We start from the raw sequence: 12,945 nt of genomic DNA on the forward strand, positions 1-12,945 counted from the left end.
AAAGCGATCAAGACCCTAAAAACCACAAAGCCCCAGGTGAAGACGGCCTCCCCCCAGAACTATACAAAGAATGCCCTGAGGTCACTGCTGAACAGCTCCATGACATTCTCGAAGAAGTAAGGAGGACCAACACTTTTCAAAAAGATTGGAAGACATCAGTCATCCTCCCTTTCTATAAGAAAGGAGACAAAACCGAATGCACAAATTACCGCGGAATAAGTCTCAGAGACATTGCAGTCTCTGCAATGTCTCTGCAAAATGTTCGGGATCATACTCCTGAACCGCTTCAAAGGGGCAAGGGAGGAAAGAACTCGAGAAAATCAAGTCGGCTTTGGACCAGGTAGAGGCTGTACTGATAATATCTTCGCCTTTCGCCTCATTATCCAGCAGTTTGAAAGGTACAACCTACCCCTGATCTTGATTTTCCTGGATTTCATTGCCGCCTTCGACTCTGTCACTCGCCAGAAGCTTTGGAAGATCCCAGAGAATGACGGAATGCCGCTGAAGTTTGAACTGATGAAGGCATACTATGACGCGTCAGTGAGCCGAGTTAGAGCCTATGGCGAAGAAACCGAAGAATTTCTGGTTGAGTTCGGAGTAAAACACGGCATTGTTGATAAAACCATTGATAAAAGCTATCAAATTCAATAAAGTAACAATAGGTGAATCTAGGGCTAGTACTACCTTGTATTCAAGATGTCAACATTTATCACTAGCTATATACCTACACTAAATAAGTGGTTGTTTTTAATACGGGGCCTATGTAAGAGACACTTCATCACTATTAAGATAATAGGAATGTCTTTCTAGTTACACAGTTTCAAAGATGGTTAGGGAAAATCATAACATCCGCAAAACATTCTATCATCAAATCAATTCACAACAGTATTGATTTTGGCTGAACGAGATTTCGCCTATGTAAGAGAGACTTGATCACTATTAAGAAAACTGAAATGTCTTACTAGTATCACAGTTTTAAAGATGGTTGTAAGAATAAACCAACTTTAAATCCTAACATTCGCAAAACATTCTATCATCAAATTAATTCAACAGCAATATTATTTTTGGCTGAGTAAGACTTCATTAAGTATATTGAGCATCTACTGTTGTTCATGCTCAGGCACATACATATAAGTTTATTTCAGAGGGATAGGGGTAACAAACCCAGTGGACTTGCAAAAACATAAAAGAACCACATTAAATCGGAACACTTCAGGGTGCCAGAGAGGAAGCACTACTCCATCACAGACAGTTCTAGGGGAGGAACAGAGGGGGCATTTGCCCCTGAGGACGAAATCTTACTGGGCAGATAATTTCAAATATATGATCTAGATAATCATTTCGTAATTTTTGAAATTTTATTTTTATTCAAATAAAGTAGAAGGAAGAGATAATAAATGAAACTTATTAACTTATTACTTATAACTTAAAAACTTATTACTTATTAATGAGCAAGTAATGAACAAATTACTAATTAATTAATAAAAATAATTAAATAATAATAATAATTAAATAATTTAAATAATAAATTAAAGCTGCTAGTTAATTAATAAATTGAAAATAATCTTGTTAATAAACGAAGCTTGTGTTAAAACTTGACATTCAAATTTTGTGTAAGACAGGGAGGGGGGGGCTAATCAAGATTCAGCCCCAGGTGCTAGAGAGGCTAGAATGGCCACTGACCTCCATCTCCTTATGTATTACGTGCTTGCATATGGTTATGTGTACGTTTATTTAAACTATAATTTGAAATGTTGATATCCCTTTTCAGGTTTCCACGAATTACTCTTCAACTGGGCACAGTTCATGAGATGTTCTAAAAGGGGCAAAATATAATGGATTTTGTTGATCTTTGTATTTTGGTTTCGAACCAAGACAACAAATAAGGGTAGACCCGCCAAATGCACGGGGGTTAGCCCCTTTCATTCTAATCTAGTTCCACAAATGCATCTGCCCTCATTGATGAAAACAAATGAGGTCATTCAATTAGGTTGAATCTCAGACAGCATTAGTTAAATTCACCTTTTCCATTATTTTTTTTTTCATCAGTATGCTGTCATGAACAATCACAATAACCATGATTTATCGTCAGAAAAGATCGTAATTTAATTTGAGCCTCTGAAACAACTAAGTGGGAAAAATGGCATTCTATTAACTGCAATTTGGGTGTTTGTAAACAGAGTAACATCTATTTCATTGTTTTGATCAAATTTAATGGTTTACCACTAATTCAGTGTAATATAAACACTAAACCCTATTTACGAGCTAGCAGTGTAACCCTTGACCGGCAACCATATCATACAGCAAGGCTGTGAAGAATTTGTGGTTTTCAAACTGCTCGTGGTAATGATCTGTAATTAAGGAGCTATCTTTCTCGATACTGATTTCAACTTGAACTTCAACTTTAAAAAAAGGATGGATGTTTAATGACAATATTGACGTAAAAATAATCGGCTTCTTAACTTATTTCGAAATTTGTAAAATTGATTAGCTTTAGAGTCACGCTTAAAAGCTATTAGCATGAGTGCATTCAGAGCCGTCCCAAAGGGAGCAGCCTGGGAAGCTTCCCCGGGTGCCGTGGCATGGGGGCATTGCGGCTGGGGAGTTGTCCACAATCAAATTCTTCACTTTGATTCAGTTTTTTTCTTATATTTGAGTTGGGAGAGGACGCTGTCATTAATTTTTTCCTGGGGCACCACCAACCTTAGGAACGGCTCTGAGTACATTTCCACAGTTCTATAAGAAGGAAATTTATGAAGGTTACATTATCGAGTTAAATATTTCTGAGAGCCCTGAAGCAAAGGCTTCAAGCCCCTATAAACTTAATGAGCAAAGCCATTTGAGGGTGGACAGTACTGACTCACTATACCTTTCTTTTGATACTGCATTATCTTCAGTGTATCAAAATTGAGACTGTTTAATTTCGGTCTCTGATGATGAAATAATCATGGGTGAGAAGGTCGTCCATTTTAAAAAAAGGTAACATTGTTTTAATATGTAGTCGTTTTTTCTGTTCAGGACAAACTTTGCCTCCCCCATCACCAAAGATTATTTCATTACACCAAAGTATTTGTAACTAAAGTGCCGAAATTTTGAGGTTTTATGGGAATGCAGCCGGAAAACTGAACCCAGGAAAATTGCATACATTTAAAATTTTGACCATTCAGGATTGTACATATGTATTTTGACTTCTTGGGCCTTTAAGAAAAAATTAAAAAGTATGAGTTAGAAGTAGTGTGAAAAAGCGTTTAAGGGGAGCTGCATCTGCTCTCTCCCTAAATGGAATAGACTTCCTCCCAAAGCTCTTTAATAAGTTTAGGTGCTTTCTTCTTCCTTCTTAAAGGTTCTATACTTCGTTTGTACGTCCTGTACTTGAATATACTTGTCCCGCTTGGCACACGGATATTTCAAATGAGAACCCAAGAAAAATGTAATCCATCCGACAGAGGACCCTACAAATAACCTCTGAAGACAGTGGTGTTCTAAGCTCCTTCCAAATAAAAAATAACCATTTAGAAACACTAAAGAGCAAAATCCTTAGGTTGTGTTTCTGTTCCAAAAGAAAATGTAGTGTTATAAACCCTCAAAGAGGAAATATCTTCCGAAAGACGTTATGTACAGGGAAGCATACGCGGAGGATTAGAGCGTCGGAAAGCAGCATTGATAGAAAATTGTACACGCTGAAAATGGCTACCAATGAAAATTTCAGTAATGGAACATCTCAACCATGTAGAATTGTAGCCACGGGGTGGTTGGAATCTTCTGTAGATGTGATCGTTATTGGTGTAATATTCCACGATAATGATATCATTGAAAGCAGTCTTTCATGTTTTCAATTTCTCAGGTGTACAGTTTTTTGGGTCATTTTCATTTAGTGAGTGCCAAGAATTTGCTGTCCGTGAGAATAATTTACGATCAAGTCAAGATTTTCTTAGAAGGCGGGGCGCAACAGATCGCAATATTTGAGTAAACTACGGCATGTAGTTTACTTCTCAATGGTACTTCTCGGAACGACTTAGAAAAACAGTATCACATAAAAATAACAGTAAATACTGTTGTTACAGAGATGGTAACTACGGGAAAGAACAACATGTAGGGTCTAAACGGACAAAGCAGCGGTACTTCAAAAGGAAAGATGACCCTAATCAAACAAAAATGCTTCTAATTTCTGAATTGATAAAACCTGAAGCTAAAACGGTAGAGAAGGGTTGGAATCTTCCTCTATAGGTGGCTGGATTACAGCCATATAATGTGTACCCACGGAAGTTTACATCCTAAAAGGTTGTTCCCTCAGAAAATAGTACCCATAAGAAAACACGTCTGGTAGCATATAACGTTTCCCATAGCAGTTTTTTGTCTTAGATTTTTTGGTCATCGTCAGAAGTGTCATTACAGAGCAGGCACGTACGCAGGAATTTCTTTCGGAGGGGGGCCAAAACCTTCGAAACAGCAGATATAAAGTAGCACCTTTTTTTATTTAGTAGCTAAATAAATGCAAAAAGCCCGTACATCAGAAAATACAGATTGACTTTAATCTGTGGTATTGTAGCGGATGGGGGGAAGAAGACTGAAGCCTCAAAAGTACGTTTTAGGCTCAGGTTATGTTCATAGCGATTTAGAACCAGTGATTAATCTGTTATATCCCACTGAAATGGAAATTTTAGGGTTAACAGTACAATATGGGTGCTGTGGAGGGTAGTTCTTCTATTGCGAAAACGTCGATTTTAATGAAAAATGATAGTTTCCAAAATTGATCCACTAAAAGCTGTACTTTATCCTGAAAAGGGGGGATAAACGCCCTAATATCAAGGGTAATTCTATTTTGCCGTGGAAAGCAAACTCTCTTTGCGAAAAAAATAACAGTACAATCGCTAATTACTTCAAAGAGGGTAAAAAGTTAGACAGAAAATAAGTTAATAATTGGGCAATGACTTGACCGGATAATTGCATGCTTTAAAATCCAAAAAAAGGCTTCACACCTGTATCTAGATTCTTAATAAATGTCCTATTGTTGTCAGAAATCCCAAGAAACAATGGGGAAATTAAACATTTCACAAAATTTCGTGGGGGGGGGGGCGAAGCCCCCCCCCTGCGTACGTGCCAGTTACAGAGTGTCACTTTTTTTGTCACTGAGGAAAGTGGCATTTTTCTGTGTTGTGAAAGCTAGTCATCTTTATCGTATGGAGCCAATGGAGCCATGGAGCCAATTTTCTTAAATCAAGGGAGATTGTATCATACAATCTCCATGCAACGTTCCCTACAGGAAAAAAAAATAAGCGAAAATCAGATAAGAGCAGGTCATTTCCTATTTTTAAAAGACTACGAAGAAACTTATAATAATAAAAATTTTATTAAGAAATAATTTTTTATAATAATTTTTTATAATAAAAAAATAACAAAATTTTTTGGTCATCGTCAAAAGTGTCATTACAGAGTGTCACTTTTTTTGGTCACTGGGGAAAGTGGCATTTTTCTGTGTTGTGAAAGCTAGTCATCTTTATTGTATGAAATCATGGAGCCAATTTTCTTAAATCAAGAAAGAATGAACGTGAAAACTAAGAAATGGGCCACATATTACCATAAAGGCAAGGATATACTAAACAAAACTGACCTGCTTCTCTGAATACTTGAATTATGCGGGCAATTGGTTTTGACATGATTTTTAATTTGCAGAAGCTAAATTTCAGCTGGGGGACAAACTGAGGTTTGGGGGAGAGGACAAACTTCTAAGTCCTTCTCTATGTGTGACTAAATACAGCCTCTGTAATACCAAAACAGGACATAATAGTTATATCATAAAATATAATTTTATGATAAAAACTATCAAATTCAATAACAATAGCATCTAGGGCTACTAATACCTTGTATTCTAGGCGTCAACATTTATCACTAGCGATATACCTACACTAAATAAGCGGTTGTTTTCAATGCGGGGCCGATGTAAGAGACACTTCATTACTATTAAGAAAATTGGAATGTCTTACTAGTTACACAGTTTCAATGATGGCTAGGAAAAATCATAAAATTCGCAAAACATTCTATCATCAAATCAATTCGCAAAAAAATTGATTTTGGCTGAACGAGATTTCGTTTAATTTTTAATGCGGGGCCTATGTAAGAGAGACTTGATTACTATTAAGAAAACAGAAATGTCTTACTAGTATCACAGTTTTAAAGATGGTTGTAAGAATAAACTAACTTTAAATCCTAACATTCGCAAAACATCCAACATCAAATTAATTCGCAACAACATTGTTTTTGACTGAGAAATACTTCGTTAAGTATATTGAGCATCTACTGTTGTTCATGCTCAGGCACATACATATAAGTTTATTTCAGAGGGATAGGGGTAACAAACCCAGGCGAGTTGCAAAACAAAAAAGAACCACGTTAAATCTGAACACTTCAGGGTGCCAGAGAGGAAGCACAACTCCATCACAGGCGGTTCTAGGGGAGAAACAGAGGGGGCATTTGCCCCTGAGGACGAAATTTTAGTGGGCACATAATTTCAAATATATGATCTAGATAATCATTTCGTAATTTTTGAAATTTATTTAAATAAAGTAGAAGGTACAGATAATAAATGAAACTTATTAATAAGTAACTAATGAAGAAATTACTAATTAATTAATGAAATAAAAATTATTAAATAATAATAATAATTAAATAATTTAAATAATAAAGTAAAAACTGCTAATTAATTAATAAATTGAAAATAATCTTGTTAATAAATGAAACTTTTGTCGAAACTTGACATTAAAATGTCAAGAAATTCTAAAGAGAATTTCAAAGAAGAGGAATTGAGGCAATTGGAGGATGCGATTGTTCATTTTTATCATTTCCTGTAGGTGTAATATGCTTGAATAACAACTTCTGCAGATGTAATTAGGAATTAGAACTACATTGTTCTTCCACAATATACGAAAAAAATATTCAAATAAACAATTACGTTTTTTGGAGAACGGTAGACACAGATGGTTATTTCGCAAATACAAAGCCACTCTCATCAAAACTGAATACTAAATAGATGCCAAAAAATAGGGCTCGATTATTACTATACTATAAAACAACATTAAAAAAGCCTTGGCATCGTCACTCCAAGGGTGTTCTGTTAAACTAATTATTAAGTAATATATAACGTTTTGGCCACCATTAGTGTTTTATTTTCCCATTGTTTTTTAAAATATAAGATTCGAAAATTTCAGCTTTTCCACTGAGTAGGGCTACACATTTGAAAGCATTATTTCAGGCATAAACTTTAGAGTAAACAAAAAATAATTGACCGTCTTACCTCCTCACTGTTATACTTTTCTTCCTTCTGTTGCCACGTCACTCTTTAGTTCTATCATGAAAAGAGAAATCACCAATGGAACAGCACAAACACAAAAAAAAAAGAAGAAAAAAAAAAAAGAGAGAGACAGAAGGAGAAAAGGAAGACTGTTTTCCTAAATTAGCGATTAATATAGACCAGCACTTGAATGAGGCCTTAACCCTACTCATCCATACAATCCATCCATTGCAATAATAGATAAAAGCAATTTATGGTGTCAATTAAAAGAAATTTAGGGGGAAACTGTTAAAATTTAGGGGGCTCAAATTTGTCATTATCTTAATTTATTCAATGAACAAACAAATAAGACATTTTTTTTTTGGCTGGCCATAGAGCCTTGCGGGGGAGTCTATGTTGAAGTGTTTTTGTTGTAAATTTATTGGTTGAATACATCGATTGATTGATTGACTATTACTGGTGTTTTGTTTTCCCATCGTCTTTCAATTCATTTGATCTGAAAATTTCAACTTTTCTATATAATAGTCCTTAACATTTGATAACATGTATTTCTTAAGACACAAGTTAAACTTTAGCATAAGAAAATAATGGTTTCTATTCTACTTGTCTGGGTTGAAATTGAAACCAGATTAACCAATACCAGCGCATTAATTCACTGCCGTCTAGTCGGTTACGCGCCAGCGTACCAATGCTTTGGTTTTGCAAAGACACTATCTTAAATCTAACTGTTATTTGTTATTGCTCTCTTCTTACTCCACAACCATGTTTGCACATGATCAAGTTTACTGAACATTGTCCCTTAGTGTTTATGTATTTTTATTGCTTGGAATCTGTTTTTACTCCCATTAAAACACTAGATGAAAAAATGTACTATTAAGACTATTTTCTCTTTTTCCAATAAAGCAAAAGTTATAATTTGGCCCTCGTACATGAAGGTAGCCCTTCTCATTTGTGGCACAAAAAAAAATTATACAAGACAAAAGGAAGACGAAATTAGTTTTTTTTAAATAAGTTTGGTTTTAAATATACGAAGAGAGCAACATTTAAATTTAAGGCGAGTAAACACTACCTAAATAGTGAAGGATCTATTCCTTCCTCATTCCTATTTATAACATTCGAGGAGTTCCATGTGCTTTTTGAAAACTTACAGCTAAACAACATATACCTTAATCGGTCAGGGCAAATTTTTATAGATTTTCAAAACATAGAAGTACTTTCGTGTTCGTAACGAAAATATCGGAAAAGTATTTGTTCTAGTGAAGTTCCAGTAACCCCCTCGACATTACAGGTGAGGGATTAAGGAGGCAATAGCAACTAAATTTTAGCCTAATTTAGGTTTTAACGCCAATCGCCTTTTGTATTGGAAAAATCGTATTACTTTAATTTTATCAACGAAAAAATAACACTTTCAGAAGAGACCCACGAAAACTGATGGCATTGTTTAAGACCATGCAAAAAAAACCTTCTGTAATTGTAAAAAGTATCGTTGGTTTGATCTGTTCAGACTGCATTACGTTATAATACGTCAACATTTTCATTTGTTATTAGAAAAATTGACCTTTCCAAAAAAAGCAATTGCGTGTAAAATGATTGCACTTCTTTGAAATGAAAAATAACAGCAATGACGCTTGGAAGACTTTTTTTATGATTAAATAAAAAAAACAAGTTTTTTCAAATGAAAGCAACATTAAAACTTAAAACGAACAGAAATTATTACGTATATGAGGGGTGTTTCCCCCTCTTCAATACCTCGCTCTTTACGCTAAAGTTCGATTTTTGTACTAATTCTTTAAGAATGGTCCCTGAATCACAAAGGTCGTTTAATTACAATAAATAGCTTTTTTGAAAATACTAAAAATACTTTATCATAAAAAGTGAGGTATTGACGAAGGGACGAAACCCCTCATATACGTAATAATTTCTGTTCATTTTAAGTTTTAATGTAGCTCCTTACTTTCAGTTGGAAAAACTCTTAATTTCTGATCTTTTTTTAAGTAATGCTGGGAAAACCAGCACCCCTTTCATGGAAAATTATCTTTGTCCAGAAAATTCCTCCATGGAATGATCCTCCCACATAACTAGAAAGTAGCACTAGAACTTTTAATTTCAGTTCGAATGAGCCCTTTTGCGATACTCTAGAACCACTGGGTCAATTCGACCACCCCTGGAAAAAAAAACGCATCCGTGATTTTCTTCTGGGAAAAAGTACAGAATTCCAAATTTTTGCAGATAGGAGCTTGAAACTTCATCAGCAGGGTTCTCTTTTACGCTGAATTTGATGGTGTTATTTTGATTAAGTTTCTATGGCCTTTAGGGGTGTTTTCCCCCTTTTCGGGAATAAGGCAAACTTTCTCAGGCTCGTAACTTTTGATGGGTAAGACTATACTTAGTGAAACTTATATATTTAAAATCAGCACAAAAATCCAGTTCTTTTGATGTATCTGTTGGTATCGAAATTCCGTTTTTTAGAGTTTCGGTTAGTATCGAGACGGGTCGCTCCTTACTTACAGTTCGTTACTACGAACTGTTTGACTGATAAAAACCATTACACTTTTCCAACGAAATGAAGGAAAGATAACATTTTTATTTTTACTTATAAGAAAAATGGCACTTAACCTAATGACAAGAAAATGACGGTTCAGTGACAAAAAAAGATAACAAAAACGACAGCATTTTGTCTGATGGTATAAAAACGATGGCAGTACTTTGTCGTAAAATTTCACAACACCACGTCATCTGCTTTGCCGTGTAAATTAGATAGCATTCAAGTACATGAGGTCCATCTCTGTTCATAAACAGAAAAAAAGCTTTTAAATTAAACAAATACATTATTTTTAAGGGAGAGAAAACAATTGTAATAGAAATACATATTTTTTGTTTTAATATATATTTTGAACATACGGAAATCCACAGTAAATATCCAGCTTCTTCTTGATTGTACCATTGTATGTGGGTCACAAATACACACACCTTCAAAATTAAGGGTGAGAGTAGAAAATGTAAGGACTAGAAGAGACGGAGGGTTTTTCAGAGATTTGCTTGAAAACAATTGCCAGAAAAAAAACGTCCTGATACCCAATAGAGAAGAAAGAGAGAGGAGGAGACAGATTATGGATAAACATATCTTCCTTTCATAAGAAAATGGGACACTTCATCGAAAGATATATTTTTCATCTACGAAAAAGACAACTATTAAAAGCTTCTGTTAATATTATTTATTTTAAACTAATAGTAATTTCATTGATTTTAAGTAGTATAAAATCAGTATTTTGGAGAACTTTTACCATTTCTGGGTAATAAAAGGAAATGAAAAAACATAATTTACTCGTTGGTGAAAACTGTTTATGTTTATAATTTCTGAAAAAAAAAACAAGGTTTTTCCAGTTGCTGATAACATTTATTGAAAATGAATTCCTTTTCACATTCAAACACAAAATGGAGAATCGGGTCTTTTTCAAAACAACTAGTTTATGTCTTTTTACTTCTGAAAAAAATATACTCATATCACTAAATGAACGATAAAGAGATTTCCAAAATAACTTTTAACCTGTTTCTCATATTCAGTCTTTTCATATTCAAAAACAAAAACGAGAACCAGGTTTCTTTTCGAAACAACAAGTTTATCTGTTTCTTTTTTTGTTTTTTAATCAGCCTTAAGTGAAAATGCATCTGAAAAAAACAAAATAGAATCTACCCGAACTTCAGACACCAAAGCTTAGATTTTTTGAACCAAGATTTGTCTGACGCCTCCTCCAGCAAAGGCTGAAAAAACAAGCGTAAAATGCAATTTTATTACTTTTAAAGCCCTGACTTTTAAACCACTTTTTTCAATTTTTTGCTGAATAAGATACAAAAGTTTCTTTCAAAATCAAGAGGGAGTGTGGGTTTTTTTTTTAATGAAAATACCAAAAAATTTTCTATCAAAAGCTGGAGGACATTTGCCCTCTGCCCTCTCCCAACTGGCACCCCTGTTCCTCTTACATTCACAAGAAATTGTTTGAGGGATTGCACCTCTGCCAGTCTCACAAAAAGATATAGTTAAGTCTCTGCTGCATAGCAACCTGTCAAACTCACAACTAGGTCATAACGTCATATACATAACTTCACCTTTTTTTATTTTCATGTCTACATTTTTACTATTTTTCATTGATAGGTTTGCGTTCTCTTAAAGTAGGCCACATTTACTGCTAAAGGCTGACACAGCCAGACCCATAAAGAAGAACTGTGACAAAGCTCTTCACATGGGTCTTAGCTTCAAATAATTACATTATAGAATTCGTTTTATTGTGATTTCAATATGATTCCTTTTTACTTATGACGTTTTGGGGAAGGGTTCTTGACTCATTGGACTCCTCATCTCCCCTCTTTGGCAACACACCTGCTATTTCATACGTAAATAGTTTCTGACATAAGAAGAGCTCCGCAGAAACCCGACTTATTATTCCAAACAATCGAACTTTCATCTTTAGTTTATCGCGTTTAATTTTTGCATTTGTAAATGGTTAAAACAACTCGAGCAATAAAAGCATTAAATTCGAAAGTCCTTCGTCTATGGGGTGAGAAACGTTATTAAATTGTGAATTTTGTTTCAGTTCTTTCAAGGGGTTGTGGTCTTTTGCAACACCAATCTAGCTAGCCGTAAAATTACTGTACAATGGTATAAAACAGTAATTTAAGCCAGAAGTACTCCCTTGTTTTCAATGCAACTCGTACACCGACAAACAGGCTAAACTACTAAGAACTATAGCTATTCTTTGGATAATTTTTCCTCATCATTTCCACTATACCTTGACTGTCACTATGCTTTCAGATAAAAAAGAAAAAAAACGTTTTTAGACACAAGAACCACAATGTTTATAAAATCCCCCCCCCCGATAAAATAACGCGGATACGCTAAAGAATCTGCTTGATCACTGGTCAAATTGTTACAGTAGAGGCATAGCAATTGGGTCAAGGCAAAGCAATAGCTTCACAAACAGCACAACTTAATCATCGTCAAGGCAGTGGTGCTGACTTTTGTAACAGGGGTTTATCTGCCATGTTTATTTTTTTACAGGTCTCGTTATATAGAACTGATAATCATAAAAAGCCGAGGAAGAGTTCATTCGATAGGAGATTAGAAGGCCTAGAGCCATTTGAAGATACAAATTCAATCAGAAGGGCAGCCAGAGTACAACCCGCGTACGGACACCATTTCTGTCTCAGGCCCCTTTAACGAAGCGGATAAAATTTTCCAGGTCGACATTCTAATCACAACGGTTAAAATGGTACAAAAATACTCCTCAGGAGACGACTTGCCCCTCTACAAATATGTAAATAACCCTAACAAAGTTTTTACTAGATAAATTTTTCTAGAAAGATGGCATGTTTTACCTTGCGGAACTGATTCCGGTTAACATTGATGAAGTCAAACTTAAAATGACTAGAAATAGTCATAAATAGGTTTGATATTAACTTCCCATCCTATTTACCTAAATTCTACTGTCACTTGTAGTTTCCTGAAAAAAAAAATGCATTTTGAATGTTTTTTTTTCTTCCTTTTTTTACTATAGCTAGTAATAACACTAAAACACAAATTTCTGATCAAAATTCTATTCTGGAAAAGATTTGCTTTCGACATCACTAAATTTGTGAGAATCAATTTAGTTTTATTAGAC

At 34.6% G+C, this 12,945-nt stretch overlaps 1 protein-coding gene across 1 annotated transcript; it reads left to right on the forward strand.

Annotated features, from left to right (window-relative positions):
- The first annotated feature begins 258 nt into the window (after nt 1-258).
- On the forward strand, nt 259-651 carry LOC136033467 (uncharacterized). The gene has a single exon (XM_065714217.1). It carries the CDS (start codon nt 259-261, stop codon nt 649-651), a length of 393 nt encoding a protein of 130 aa, XP_065570289.1.
- Nucleotides 652-12,945: the final 12,294 nt, after the last annotated feature.

The sequence above is a fragment of the Artemia franciscana genome, chromosome 12 (assembly GCF_032884065.1).
Source record: "Artemia franciscana chromosome 12, ASM3288406v1, whole genome shotgun sequence".
In the NCBI taxonomy this organism is placed as follows: Eukaryota; Metazoa; Arthropoda; class Branchiopoda; order Anostraca; family Artemiidae; genus Artemia; species Artemia franciscana.

What these genes read in the sequence shown, in the direction of transcription:
- LOC136033467 (XM_065714217.1), top strand. Translation starts at nt 259, where the DNA reads ATGTTCGGGATCATACTCCTGAACCGCTTCAAAGGGGCAAGGGAGGAA.